Below are 15,463 nucleotides of genomic sequence, written 5' to 3'. Positions count from 1 at the left end.
GGTGTGGCATGGCTTGGTGGGCGTGGCAGGGGAAAGATACTGTAAAATCTCCATTCCCACTCCACTCCAGGGGAAGGATACTTCAAAATCCCCATTTCCTCCCAATCAGCTGGGACTTGAGAGGCAGAGAATAGATGGGGGCGGGGCCAGTCAGAATTTTTACCAGTTCTCCGAACTACTCAAAATTTCCGCTACCGATTCTCCAGAACAGGTCAGAACCTGCTGAAACCCACCTCTGATCCAGTCCATTAGCTGAGAGTAAACTTATTCAAAGTGTAGAAAACGGAGCCTAATTGTTTTTTTACAGAATTGTAAGAAGACGTGGGTCAGCTTTGGAAGCCATATTGACACCGGAAGCTTTCACGCTGCCACCTTGGGAAAGCAGGAGGGGGGATTTAGTAGAGTGATGGTAGTTAGACATAATAGCATTCTTCCCTTCATGATGTTCCTGCATCTGGAGGACGAGTGGTTGCAGGGATGGCTCAAGTTGGGACAGATGGTGATTGGGCCATGTGATGGACTGATAGATGCAGGGGCTGGATTTGGGGTTTTGATTTACTAAGGGGAAAATCCAGAACTCTCAGAGTCGGGTTTTCCCAGATGTGCCAGTATACCTAATAAACGGAAATTTTGAGATAATGCCTGTCTCGGAGTTTTTGATTGGAGTTGGGTTGTTCTGGAACGCTGACAACGTGCTAGCCCAGGGGTCTTCAAACTTGGCAGCTTTAAGACTTGTGGACTTCAACTCTCAGAATTCCTCAGCCAGCAAAACTTTGGAGAACAGGCTGACACCGCCCCCCCCTCTTCTTTGTGGCAGCTATGCTGGCTGGAGAATTCTGGGAGTTGAAGTCCACAAGTCTTAAAGCTGCCAAGTTTGAAGACCTCTGTGCTTGCCTGTGAAGAAAATACACTGACGATATTTCTAATCTCAAGAGCTAGGCTGAAGCTTGAGAAGTGTATGTAGGAAGCCCTCTGCTATGCTAGAAACCAGAACTTAACCAGAATTTACTGATGTAATATGATTAGTGGACAACAAGTTAAATAGGAGTCAGCTGTGTGCAGCAACAGCCAAAAAAGCCAATGCAATCTGAAGTTGCATTAAGAGAGGGATACAATCAAGATCAAGGGAGGTGCTAATACCACTCTATAAAGCCTTAGTAAGACCACACCTAGAGTACTGCATCCAGTTTTGGTCACTGCACTATAAAAAAGATATTGAGACTCTAGGAAGAGTGCAGAGAAGAGCAACCAGGATGAGGAGGGGACTGGAGGCTAAAACATAGGATGAACGGTTGCAGGAGCTGGGCCTGGCTAGTCTAGTGAAGAGAAGAGAAGGACTAGGGGAGACAGGAGAGCATCTTCCAATATTTGAGGGGCTGCCACAGAGAGGAGGGGGTCAACTTATTTCCCAAAGCACCAGAGGACAGGAGAAGAAAAAATGGATGGAGAGGAGAGAGGCAACTTGGAATTAAGGAGAAATTTACAGACAGTGAGAACAATTAACCAGTGGAACTACTTGTCTCCAGAAGTTGTGGATGCTTCATCCCTGGAGGTCTTTAAGAAGAGACTGGACAGCCTTCTGTCTGAAATTGTATAGAGTCTGCTGCTTGGGCACCGGGTTGGACTAGAAGACCTCCAAGGTCCCTTCCAGCCGTATTCTGATTGAATGTTTTCTTTGCCACACTGGAGTTAAATTTACGCAATAAATAATTTTTTTAAAAAAACTCACTGTTGGAGCTTTGCGATTTCCTCGTCTTCCAGCTCAGCTGCGCTCTTGCAGGTGGTGGGTCTCAAGCGGCTCCTGGTTTCCAGGCGGGGAGTTTTGGGGTTGGTCAGTCGGGGTTTTAAAGGCCTGCTTGGACCTGAGCCAAAGAAAGGTGAGAGAGAATAGCAGAGGCTGGCCATCGGCATCGAAAAAGCAAAAGGGTGAAGCTAAACGTTGGGAGTTTTATACATACACAGTGGGGGAGGAAATTAATTCTAATTTTATTAATTGATTTATGAATTCAATTTATTCCCCAAAAACAATTGTGCCCCAAATGTGGGGCTGAATTTAAGATGGCAGAAATTAGACACAAGCGAAGGATAAAATAGGCAAATCTCAACCAATTGCCAGTTTTACCGTCGCCCGGTCATTGGCCCAATCAACTTTTATGCTGTAAGGTAGAACTAGAACTCCCAGTTTCCTAGTGATTGGTTAAAAATCACCCAGCCAGCTTTCATGTCTAAGCCAGGACTAGAACTCCCTGTCTCCTGGTGATTGACCCAAGTCACCCAGCTGCCTTTCATGCCTAAGGTAGAACTAGAACTCCCTGTCTCCTGGTGATTGGCTCAAAGTCACCCAGCCGGCTTTCATGCCTAAGGCAGAACTAAAACTCCCTGTCTCCTGGTGATTGGCTCAAAGTCACCCAACCAGCTTTCATGCCTAAGGCTGGACTGGAACTCACCGTCTCCTGGTGATTGGCTCAAAGTCACCCAGCTGCCTTTCATGCCTAAGGTAGAATTAGAACTCCCTGTCTCCTGGTGATTGGCTCAAAGTTATCCAGCCGCCTTTCATGCCTAAGGTAGAACTAGAAGTCCCTGTCTCCTGGTGATTGGCTCAAAGTCACCCAGCTACCTTTCATGCCTAAGGCAGGACTAGAACTCCCTGTCTCCTGGTGATTGGCTCAAAGTCACCTAGCCAGCTTTCATGCCTAAGGCAGGATTAGAACTCCCTGTCTCCTGGTGATTGACCCAAAGTCACCCAGGTGGTTCTCATGCCTACGGCGGGGCTAGAACTCACTTTCTCCCACTTTCTAGCCTAGCACCTTAACCACCAGACCAAACAGGCAATAGGTTCACTTAACAATCACTAAAAAAAACCCTTGTCAAATCATTCCCAGTGATATGGTAACCAGGTCTACCACCATCATAACTGATGACCAAAAGTGTGGGTTCAATTAATCGTTAAGTCGAGGATCACTTTATGTCCTTTCAACTTAAGGGGAAACCCCCTCCCCACAATTCACAGATGGCCTTTGGAAGAAAAACACACCCCTCTCCCCAATGCGAAGATAGTAGCTGGCCCTTTAGCAGGGGTCTCTTAACTCAGCAACTTTAAGACTTGTGGACTTCAACTTCCAGAATTCTCTCCAGCCAGCCAACCATGAATTCTGGGAATTGAAGTCCAGAAGTGGCCAAGTTTGGAGAGCTCTGCAATAGATCATCAAGAAAGCACAAGCGTGGCTGGCTGAGGAATTCTGGGAGTTGAAGTCCACAAGTCTTAATTAATTGCATTAACAGCTGCCAAGAATTCAAAAAATAATAACTGAAAACTTACTATGGTTGGCAGAATGCCCAGAAGCAATTTGCAGGAAACTGATAAGATAAGCAAAACAAGGCACGAAGGTATGTGAATGAAGTTGTTCCCTGCAAATTGCTTCAGTCGGCATTCCTCCTTAAATAGGCTAAGGGAGTGGCCAATTAGCCCCAAGCCTTACTCTCAAGGAGACCTCCTCCTGAGGAGCCACTCCTGCTTTCTGGCAGCTCTGTGCACCCGTGCATCGAGAAGAGGCTCCTCCTCTTCTTACTCTTCACTTAAAGGAGCTTCTGGAGCTTCTGAAGGCCCTGGCTGAATCCCCGCCTCTGGCACCACATCTTCTCCAGCCTCCTCACTGTCCGACTCGAGTGCCGGCTGCACAGGCTGCTGGCGCAGCACCACACCAGCCTCCTCGCTGTCGGAATCAGCTACTAGCTGCACAGGCCGCGAAGGGGCCACAACATGCTCAGACCAAACGCTTCCCAAACCATTCAGAACCCCAGTCTCCAAGTGACTCACATTACAGCCCACGACAGAGGTCGCAGAAATGAGACCCCATTAGCCTTACCTTCTTCTTCCTTCCGGCTCCGCAGTTGGTACCTCTCAGAGGTGCATTTCTGAAAGTTTTCCACCTGTTGGGCCAACGGGACGTATTGGGCGGGGGCCTCGTCCAGTTTGCGTTTCTTCCCGCAGGAGAGGTTGAAAGGCTTCGGGATTGTGGGTCCCTTGGACAGCCGGGACTGCAAAAGGGGAGCTGCATCGTAATTGCTCGATCAAGTGGATTTTTTCCATCGGAATCAAAGTTTGGCGCTCAGCCGTTTCGATTAGATTGGCCTGTCAATCTTCCCCCTTCTTCCAACTCCAGCAAGTGAAATTTAAGCCGGCTGTAACTCCGGAGAAGGCCGAAAAATTATCAGAGGATGAGAGATGGGGAGGGGGGCTGGGGGGGGGAAGGAATGAAGAGACAACTCCGTAAAAAGCTGCCTCTTATTTTAAGAATGTACGGAGGCAATTTGGTGCCATGTTACAGGAGTTTTTTGGGTTTTGTTTACAATTTTCCATTTTGACACAGGGAAGGGGCATTAGAGGCACAGGTAGCCTCGACTCACGACTACAATTGAGCTCCAAAATGTATGTGACCAAATGAGACAGTTGTTAAGTGAATTTTGACCCATTTTTACTATCTTCCTTGCCGTCGTTAAGTGAATCCCTGTGATTGTTGAATTACTAACACAGTTGTTAAGTGAATCTGGCTTCCCCGTTGACTCTGCTCGTCAGAAGGCCCCAAAAGGGGACCGTGGGACCCCGTCACAACGGTGAGACACTTGTCAAACATCCGAATGTAAATCCCGTGACCACGGGGATGTTGCAACGGGCGTAAGTGTGAAAAATGGTCCTAAGTCACTTTTTTCAGCGCTGTTGTAACTTTGGTCACTAAATGAACTGTTGCAAGTCAAGGAATTTGACAACCATTCATTTAGGAAATATTCGAACTTACAACGGCACTGAGAAAAGTGATTTATGACCACTTTTCACACTTATGACCGTCATGTGCTCAACATTTGGATGCTTGGTGACTGACTCATATTTATGACGGTTGCAGTGTCCCTGGGTCACATGATCCCCTTTTTGCGACCTTTGGACAAAGTCAGTGAGGAAGGCAGATGCACTTAACGACTACGTTACTAACTCAACTACAGGTAGTCCTCGACTTACAACAGTTCATTTAGTGACCGTCCTAAGTTACAACGGCACTGAAAAAAAATTCCTGATGACCGTTTTTCACACTTACGACGGTCACAGCGACCCTGGGTCATGGGATCGCCATTTGCAACCTGACAAGAAAAGTCAACGAGGAAACCAGATTCGTGTTGCTAATTTAAACGCCAGTGACTCGCTTAACAAGAGCCTTGATAGTACAGTGGTCTAAAGCACCCTGTTATTAAGACCAGCTGCCTGCAATTACTGCAGGTTCGAATCTCTCCAAGGCTCAAGGTTGACTCAGCCTTCCATCCGTTCTAAGGTAGGTAAATTGAGGACCCAGTTTGTGGGGGCAATAAGCTGACTTTGTATAAATATACAAAAGGATGAAGGCTATTGCTTAACGCACTGTAAGCCGCCCTGAGTCTCCGGAGAAGGGCAGCATATAAGTCAAATTTAAAAAAAAAAGAAAGAAAGAAAGAGAGAGAGAGAAAGAAAGAAAGAAAGAAAAAGAAGGGAGGGAGGGAGGAAAAAGAAAGAAGGAAAGAAAGAAGGGAGGGAAGGAGGGAAAGAAAGGAGGGAGGGAGAGAAAGAAAGGAAAAGAAAGGAAAAGAAAAAGAAAGAAAGAAGGAAAGAAAGAAAGAGAAAAAGAAAGGAGGAAGGGAGGAAAAAGAAAGAAGGAAAGAAAGAAAGGGAGGGAAAGAAAGAGAGAGAGAGAAAGAAAGAAAAGGGAGGGAGGGAGGAAAAAGAAAGGAAGAAAGATAAAGAAGGGAGGGAAGGATGGAAAGACAGGGAGGGAGGGAAAGAAAGGAAAAGAAAGGAAAAGAAAAAGAAAGAAAGAAAAAGAAGGGAGGGAGGGAGGAAAAAGAAAGAAGGAAAGAAAGGGAGGAAAAGAAAGAGAGAGAGAGAGAAAGAAAGAAAGAAAAAGAAGGGAGGGAGGGAGGAAAAAGAAAGAAAGAAAGATAAAGAAGGGAGGGAAGGAGGGAAAGAAAGGGAGGGAGGGAAAGAAAGAAAGAAAGAAAAAGGAAAAGAGAAAGGAAGGAAAGAAAGAAAAAGAAAAAGAAGGGAGGGAGGGAGGAAAAAAGAAAGAAGGAAAGAAAGGGAGGGAGGGAAAGAGGGAGGGCCTGGTGGCTCAGCAGACTGATAGCATTGTGATTAACACCAGCTGCCTGCAATTACTGCAGGTTCGAATCTCGCCAGGCTCAAGGTTGACTCAGCCTTCCATCCTTTCTAAGGTAGGTAAATTGAGGACCCAGTTGCGGGGGCAATAAACTAACTTTGTATATATATACAAAAGGATGAAGGCTGTTACTTAACGCATTGTAAGCTGCCCTGAGTCTCCGGAGAAGGGCGGCATATAAATCAAATTTAAAAAAAAAAAAAAAAAACGGGGCAAGGAAAGTCATCACGTGAGCGAAAACTCACTTCAATGTCTCGTTCAGCAACGTGAACTTCGAGCTCAGTTGCGGTCGTAGGCCGAGGACTACCCGCCCAGTGATTCAGTTAACAACTGTGGCACGAAAGGTCGCAAAATGGAGCAGAACGCCGTGAACAAACCTCTCTCCCTTTCGTAAATTTTGGGGCTCCGTCGTGGTCGTTAAGTCGAGGACTCAAACCTGCCTTGTTCTGGTTTTCCACCCAGACGCTTTCCTGCCCTTCGTCGCCTCTGCAATGTGCAGCTCTGACCAAGTGGCCCCCCAACCCATCCTCCCCAGCCGCAGGCTCTCACCGGAGACGGTGGGTGTTTCCTTAGGGCGCCTACGAAATCCACCTCCTTATATTCTGCGGCCCGCTGGCTTTCCCCGTGCTGCTTCTGCCGCTCGTCGGTACAGAAGTGGAAGTCCATGGGCTTGGTAATGTGGCTGCTCGTCTTCACGGGTTGCCCTGACCAGGGGAAAAAAAAGGAGATCGGACAAGTCAGCCAGGCCGCAATTCAAAGGCAAATGAGGTTCCTGGTGGCCTGTGGAACTTGGCTCTTTTCTTCCAGACGTTTCATGCACCCAGGTAGGGTACAAGATCAGTTCTGGAAGGGAGGGAGGTTTGAGGAGGAAGAAGAGGAGGGGAAGAGCCTTGATAGTACAGTGGTCTACGCACCCTGTTATTAACACAGCTGCCTGCAATTTACTGCTGGTTCGAATCTCCCCAGGCTCAAGGTTGACTCAGCCTTCCATCCTTTCTAAGGTGAGGACCCGGTTTGTGGGGGCAATAAGCTGACTTTGTATAAAATATACAAAAGTATGAAGGCTATTGCTTAACGCGTTGTAAGCCGCCCTGAGTCTCCGGAGAAGGGCGGCATATAAATCAAATTTAAAAAAAAAAAAAAAAAAGGACTGTTTTAGTTTTAGTTTAGTTTAGTTTTATTGAACTTCTATACCGCCCTTCTCCCAGAGGACTCAGGGCGATGTACAGCCCTATATTAAAACACATATAAATCCATAAAATTAAAAACAATTTAAAACGAATATATAAAATTTGGCCCAACAAGGTTAAAAGCTAACAAAACACCCAATTTAAAATTCATATTAAGCCAGCCCGGCCTGTTGGAATAGAAGAGTCTTGAGGGCGCGGCGGAAGGTACGCAGGTCGGGGATCATACGAACCTCCAGGGGCAGCTCATTCCAGAGGGCAGGTGCCCCCACAGAGAAGGCTCTCCCTCTGGGTGTCGCCAGTCGACATTGTTTGGCCGACGGCACCCTGAGGAGTCCCTCTCCGTGGGAGCGTATTGGCCGGTGGGAGGCTTATCGGTGGCAGAAGGTGATCTCGCATATGGGTGCTTGGTGGTTTAACAGAATAACAAGAGTTGGAAGGGATCTTGTAGGTCATCTAGTCTAACCCCCAATCCAAGCAGGAGACCCTACACCATTTTTGACAGATGGCAGTCTGGTCTCTTCTTGAAAGCCTCCAGTGATGAAGCTCCCACAACTTCTGAAGGCAACTTCTGTTCCATCAGTTGTTTGTTCTGTCAGAAAATGTCTCCTCATTTCTAGGTTGAATCTTTCCTTGTTCAGTTTCCATCCATTATTCCTTGTCTGGCCTTCGGATGCCTTGGAAAATAGCTTGACCCCCTTCCTCCTCTCTGGGGCAGCCCCTCAAATATTGGAAGATGCTCTCCTGTCTCCCCTGGTCCTTCTCTTCACTAGGCTATCCAGGCCCAGTTCCTGCAACTGTTCATCGTACAGTTCCCTAATCATCTTTGTCAGTCTTCACCGCAGTCTTCCTGGAAATCTTCTTCTTCCAGACATTTCATTACCAAGATAGGGAGCATAGTCAGTGTTAGAAGGGAGGGAGGTTTGAGGAGGAAGAAGAGGAAGAGGAGGTGGGGGTAGATAGGACTGTAGGGTCCTTGGGGGTTTTCTTGCAGACATATTATGATCAAGGTAGGAAGCATCATTGGGGCTACAAGGAAGGAGGAGGAGGAGAACTGTGGGGTCCTTGGTGCTCTCTGAACTTGGTTATTTTCTTGCTGGCATTTCATTACCCAACTAGGGAACTTCATCAGTGCTGGAAGGAACTGTATATCAAGAGAGAGCAAACCCCATTCCCTTCTAGCACTAAAGATGTTGGGAAATGAAACGTCTACAAGAAATCAACCAAGATCAGAGATCACCGAGGACTCCTCCTTTCTGCAAGCCTCATTCCGGTCTAGTACGGATGATGATACCCAGTTTTATAACATCATCGTCTGTAAGAAAACCACCAAAAGAATACCACAGTCTGCTTCTCCTCCTTCATTCCACAAATCCCCCTCCTTTCTAGCACTGATAATATTATCTAGTTGGGTAATGAAATGTCTACAAGAAAAACAACCAACCTCAGAGAGCTCCAAGGACCAAACAATTCAACCGAGCTACAAATATTCTCTTCTACTAGAACGTCTCGTGTAAACCAGAATGGAAGAGTCTTAACTCTCAGAGGAAATGGTCTCACAGCCTCACCAAGATCTCACCTGGTCCAGCAATGGCCACTTTGAGAGACTCCTCATTCTTCCTCCGCAGTTCTGCCACCTCCTGTTGCAATTGCTGCATCTTCTCCAGTTCCAGCTCCTCAGTGGACTTCCCTTTAGTGGAGGGACCTTTCGTCCTGCAGACGAAAACACAATGGTGCCTTTAAATGAATGAGCTGCCTAGAGCCAGCATGTATTTCAAGGACTGTAACAGAAGACCAGCACGAAGGATGTCCTCTTCCTCTACCCATAGCTGGCTGGGGAATTCTGGGAGTTGAAGTCCACACAGCTGAATGTTGCTGAGGTTAAGAGACATTGTGATAGATCAGGGGGTCTCCATCCATCTTCAATTTTGAGACTTGGCAACTTTAAGACTTCTGGACTTCCACTCCCAGAATTCAACTTTTAAGACTTCTAGACTTCAACTCCCAGAATTCCCCAGCCAGCCAACCATGAATTCTGGGAGTTGCAGTCCCCAAGTGGCCAAATTTGGAGATCTCTGCAATAGATCATCAAGACAGCACAAGACGGCTTCAGAGGTTCTTGATCTCCGTCTTGTTACAAAAAGCCCGGAGAGCTTTCTACTGCTTTCTACCTTAAAAACTACACTTGCTTTCTACCTTAAAAAGATGACACAGGATTATCTGTAGCAGCCAACATTCAGTGTTCCCCAGGACATGATGTGTCTGCTGTGAAGGGTAACAGTTCCAAACAAAACTCCTCTCCAAAAATTGAAGGATTTACCATATTTTTCGGACTATAAGACGGTGTATAAGAGGCACCAAGATTTTGAAGAGGTAAGTAAGAAAAAAAAGTTTTTTGCCCTCCCCGGCTCCCAGGACCATTCGGCAGGCCTCCCAAATACTCTGTGCACCCTGTTTTTGCGAAAAACGGGCTCGTTTTTTGCAAAAATGGGATTTTATTTATTTATTTATTTATTTTATTTCTATACCGCCCTTCTCCCGAAGGACTCAGGGCGGTGTACAGCCTAATTAAAAACACAAAGGCAGACAAAATTTAAAAATAATTAAAATTATTAAATAATAGGCCCAATTTATATAACCCCAAATTTAAAATCCCATTTAAAACCAATTAAAATTGAGATTTTAATTGATGAGCAAGGCGGGGCTTTGGGAGGCCAAAAATGGCTGTATTCAATGTATAAGACGCACCAACATTTCCACCCTCTTTTAGGGGGGAAAAAAAGTGCATCTTATACTCCGAAAAATATGGTATTTGAACCGTGGATTTTCCATGGTAGTTTGGACCTCAAGTACCAGCATTCTTAATTGCTGGTCGTGCAAGGTAGCAATTCTGGGAGCTGTACAAGTAGTCCTTGATGTATGACCACAATTAAGTTCAAAGTTCCCATTGCTAAGCAAGACAGTGGTTAAGTGAGTTTGGCCCCATTTTACAACCTTTCTTGCCATGAGAAAGTGAAGTGAATCACTGCAGATGTTCAGTTAGTAAACACGGCTATGAACTCAATCCGACTTCCCCGTTGATTTGTGTTGGGCAGAATATTGCAAAAGGGGATCACATGACCCCGGGATACTGCAGCCGTCATAAATATGAATCAGTTGCCTAGGTGTCTGGATTTTGATCACATGATAGTGTGGGGATACGGCGACGGTCGGAAGTGTGAAAACCCTGATGATGAGATTATTAAGGAAATGATGGACTGTGCTGAAATGAGTAAATTGACATTTGAAATTAGAGAACAGGAAGAGAAACAATATTATTTGATATGGGATTTGTTTTATCAATGGGTAGATAATAAATCATGGAACTGAAGTATGAAATATGGGGTTGATGTAAAGATAAAATATCTGATGTTTTTTTTTTATAAAAGATATGAGTTTCTGTTAGAAATGGATTTACGCCAGGGTGGATAAAAATCAATGATTTTTTAAAAAAAATAAAAAAAAATCAGATTTTTTTTTTATTTAAATCGGATTTTTTTTTAATTTTTATCGAATTTATTTTAATAAAAAACTTTTGGGGTAAAAATCTATCGTAAGATAGTTTTCTATTTATTTATTATTTATTTATTTATTAAATTTATATACCGCCCTATTCCTGAGGGACTCAGGGCGGTGAACAGCGAAAGATAAAAATACATGTAATACAAATGTTAAAAAAAACCCAATTAAAATATACTAAACACTCTGGTCCTAGATAATTCAAGACATCCCAGTTTAAAACAAAATCAAAAGCAATATAAAGGGAAAGTTAGGCCAGGCCTAACTATTTAAACTATTTAAGATACATAAACAATTTAGTTTATTCAGCATGAAATGGAGCTTAGTTATGTAGCCTGGGGCTGTATATTCTGCAACACTGGGACTATCGGTGAGTCAACAGTGGGTCAAAGGAGGAGCAGAGATGACAGTTGCTCTTTAAAAATGATGATTTAAATCGAGTTGATTTAAATCAAGCCTTTTTACCAGTGATTTAAATCATGATTTAAATTGTGATTTAAATCAACTCGATTTAAATCAAATCCACCCTGATTTACGCGCAATAGAATATGAACCGTTCGACTCGCTGTCTGTAATTGTTTGGAATGATGACGGTTTTATGTTTTGTTTCTTTTAAAATTAAAAATAAATTCTCAAAAAAAAAAAAAAAAAAAAAAGGAAGTGTGAAAACCCATCTTAAGTCACTTTTTCCAGTACCCGTCACTAAACAAATGGTTGTAAGTCAAGAACTATCTATCATCCAACACGCTTAGAAGACACCAGATTAGGGAAAAACTGCGTTTGGCTGTCCTGCACTACATCAGCAATAAATATAGGTAGTTCTCGATTTACGACCATAATGGAGCCCAGAATTTCTGTTGCTGAGTCCAACGTTTCTTAAGTGAGTTTTGCCCCCCATTTTACGACTTTTCTTGCCACCGTTAAGTGAATCACAGCGGTTGCTGAATAAGACAAAACTTGTCGTTCAGTGAATCTGGCTCCCCCATCGAATTGGCTTGTCAGAAGGTCGCAAAAGTGTGTAAAACATTACACACACACACACACAGGCGGGACGCTGCAATCGTCATAAATACGAGTCAATTCCCAAGTGTCCGAATTTTGATCACCTGACCCCGGAGATGCTACAATGGTCGTTAAGTGTGAAAAAATTGACCAGAAGTTGCTTTTTTTCAGCGGCGTTGCAACTTTGAACGGCCGTCGTAAACCGAAGCCTACCTGTACAGCTTTCCGAATGGATTTTACAAACTTATTGACTTCTTCCTGCCTTCCTGGCAGATGACAAGCCTTTTAAATTACAACCGGCCTCCCGTGTTACGTGCCCCCAACATGCATGCAGACAAACACCCAGATCCTGAGTAGAAAAAGAGAAGAAGAGGAAGAGGAAGAGGAAGAGGAAGAAGAAGAAGAAGAAGAAGAAGAAGAAGAAGAAGAAGAAGAAGAAGAGGAAGAGGAAGAGGAAGAGGAAGAGGAAGAGGAAGAGGAAGAGGAGGAGGAAGAAGAAGAAGAAGAAGAAGAAGAAGAAGAAGAAGAAGAAGAAATACCAAGAAGAAGAAGAAGAAGAAGAAGAAGAAGAAGAGGAAGAGGAAGAGGAAGAGGAAGAGGAAGAGGAGGAGGAGGAAGAAGAAGAAGAAGAAGAAGAAGAAGAAGAAGAAGAAGAAGAAGAAGAAGAAGAAGTACCAAGAAGAAGAAGAAGAAGAAGAAATACCAAGAAGAAGAAGAAGAAATACCAAGAAGAAGAAGAAGAAGAAGAAGAGGAAGAGGAAGAGGAAGAGGAAGAGGAGGAGGAAGAAGAAGAAGAAGAAGAAGAAGAAGAAGAAGAAGAAGAAGAAGAAGAAGAAGAAGAAGAAGAAGAAGAAGAAGAAGAAGAAGAAGAAGAAGAAGAAACACCTCTAAACCCAGCCACCTACTTGTGTGCATCGGGTGTGACAGGGTCTTGTGCGTTCTCTGGCAAGACGTTTCGGTTCAGATCAATTTCCCCCAGGTTTTCCCGATGGTTAGACCTGGGTTTTGTGGGGGGTGTGCACGGACAGAAGGAAAGAAAGGAAAAGAGGAATGGGTCAAAAGACAGGCCTTCGACTCCCCACCGTGTTCCTCTTAACGACAAGATGTGGGTGAGGAACCTCAAACACCGGCACCTGGACGTGATCCTGAAGATCAGCCTTACCTCACTTTCTGAGCCACGTCGTAGTGCCTAGACGTCTTGGCACGCCTGGCGGAGCTAGAGAGGGAACAGGGCGCTTACTCACTATTTGCACTAACGCCATGGCCCTGGTTTCCACGGACATTGTTTATTATTATTATTATTGATTCGATTTATATGCCGCCCTTCTCTGGAGACTCAGGGCGGCTTACAATGCGTTAAGCAATAGCCTTCATACTTTTGTATATACCTGCTTAGCAGGGCTTTCGCCCCCCCCCAAGCGGTGTTCTTTTTTATACAAAGTCAGTTTATTTCCCCCACAATCCGGGTCCTCATTTTACCTACCTTAGAAAGGATGGAAGGCTGAGTCAACCTTGAGCCTGGTGAGATTTGAACTTGCAGCAATTGCAGGCAGCTGGCAGCTAAGTGCTATTTTAACAGCACTTTAGTCCGCTGCGCCACCAAGGCTCATTGTGTGCCCAAGAGCAAAGCCGTGGCACATTCTCTAGGGAAGAGCCAAGGTCTGATGGGGTTTATTTATTTATTTTATTTATTCAATTTATATGCCACCTCTCTCCAAAGACCCAGGGTGGCTCACAGTACACTCAAAAAATCACTATAAAAACACTTAAAAATTAAAAACATTAAAGACATTAAAACCCGTTCACACCATTCATGGCCGGATCTCGCAAGATCTCAAGAGCGCGATCAATGGCCCCAGGCCTGCCGGAAGACCCAGGTCTTCACCACTTTTCGGAAGGCCAATAGGGTGGGGACGGTCCGGACCTCAGGAGGTAACTGGTTCCAGAGAGCCGGGGCAGCCACAGAGAAGGCCCTCCCCCGCGGGCCCACCAGCCGGCATTGTTTAGCTGACGGGACCCGGAGGAGACCAACTCTGTGGGATCTTACTGGTCGCTGGGAGCTATGCGGCAGAAGGCGGTCTCGAAGATAACCTGGCCCTGAGCCATGTAAGGCTTTAAAGGTAATAACCAACACCTTGAATTGTGACCGGAGACCAATAGGGAGCGAGTGCAGTTCGCGGAGAATTGGTATAATGTGGGTGTACCTAGGTGCACCCACGACAGCTTGCACGGCTGCATTCTGGACCAACTGTAGTCTCCTAACACTTTTTTTTTTTTTAATTTGATTTATATTTATTTATTTATTTATTTATTTATTATATTTCTATACCGCCTTTCTCCCGTAGGACTCAAGGCGGTGTACAGTCAAGAAAAATATAGACACACAAACATCATAAAATTGCTAATTAAAATTGTTACTTAGTTTGGTCAATTAAATAAAACCCAGAATTAGATAACATTTAAAAAAATCATTTGCATGTTTGTATGTTTAGCCCTGCCTGTTGGAACATCAGGGTCTTGAGGGCACGGCGGAAAGCACGGAGATCAGGGATATTCCGTATCTCCGGGGGCAGTTCATTCCAAAGGGTTGGAGCCCCCACAGAGAAGGCCCTCCCCCTGGGAGTCGCCAGTCGACATAATTTGACTGACGGTACCCTGAGTAGTCCCTCCCTGTGAGAACGAACTGGTCGGTGGGAGGCTATTGGTGGCAAAAGACGGTCTCGTAGGTACCCAGGTCCTAAGCCATGGAGCGCTTTAAAGGTGATAACTAACACCTTGAATCGCACCCAGAAGACCACCGGGAGCCAGTGCAGCTCGCGTAGGAGAGGTGTTACATGGGCGTAATGAGCTGCGCCCATAATCACCCGCGCGGCTACGTTCTGGACCAGTTGGAGCCTCCGGGTGCTTTTCAAGGGGAGCCCCATGTAGAGAGCATTACAGTAGTCCATACGGGAGGTAACTAGGGCATGAGTGACCGTGCGCAAGGCGTCCCGATCCAGAAAGGGACGCAACTGGCGGATCAGGCGAACCTGATAAAAGGCACCTCTGGCCACGGCCGTCAAATGATCTTCTAAAGATAACCGTGAATCCAGGAGGACACCCAAGTTGCCTTCTCCGGAGACTCAGGGTGGCTTACAATGGGTTAAGCAATAGCCTTCATCCTTTCGTATATTTATACAAAGTCAACTTATTGCCCCCACAAACTGGGTCCTCATTTAACCTACCTTAGAAAGGATGGAAGGCTGAGTCAACCTTGAGCCTGGTAAGATTCTGCAGAATCTTGCATGCAGCTGTGTTAATTACAGGGTGCATTAAACCACTGTACTACCAAGGCTCTTTTCAAGGGTAGCCCCATGTAGAGCGCCCTAGTTGGCAACTAGTTCCCTAGTTGGGGACTGAAAGGTCTGCGAGAAAAAGCTCAGAGCACCCCCAAGGACCCCAGAGTCCTCCTCCTCCTGCACTCTTCAAACCCTCCTCCCTTCTAGCACTGATGATGCTATCTAGATGGGTCATGAAACGTCTGAAAACACCCAAGCT

At 45.3% G+C, this 15,463-nt stretch overlaps 1 protein-coding gene across 2 annotated transcripts in view; it reads right to left on the bottom strand.

The window, feature by feature from the left end:
- The window catches only part of TPX2 (TPX2 microtubule nucleation factor), a 66,130-nt gene that overhangs the window by 19,954 nt on the left and 30,713 nt on the right, over positions 1-15,463 (bottom strand). For both annotated transcript variants that reach the window (XM_070940274.1, XM_070940275.1), the window contains 5 exons: positions 12,832-12,924; positions 8,946-9,079; positions 6,729-6,883; positions 3,867-4,038; positions 1,730-1,862 (listed from right to left, as the gene is read on the bottom strand). In XM_070940274.1, the coding sequence (XP_070796375.1) occupies positions 1,730-1,862; positions 3,867-4,038; positions 6,729-6,883; positions 8,946-9,079; positions 12,832-12,924 (687 nt within the window). The remainder of the gene's footprint in view (positions 1-1,729; positions 1,863-3,866; positions 4,039-6,728; positions 6,884-8,945; positions 9,080-12,831; positions 12,925-15,463) is intronic.

Source organism: Pituophis catenifer, unplaced genomic scaffold (assembly GCF_029215685.1).
Source record: "Pituophis catenifer annectens isolate HBS135680 unplaced genomic scaffold, rPitCat1.0.hap2 SCAF_3, whole genome shotgun sequence".
Classification (NCBI taxonomy): domain Eukaryota; kingdom Metazoa; phylum Chordata; class Lepidosauria; order Squamata; family Colubridae; genus Pituophis; species Pituophis catenifer.
The sequence above is the reverse complement of the archived record's forward strand: the minus strand, read 5'-3'. Positions and strand labels throughout refer to the sequence as shown.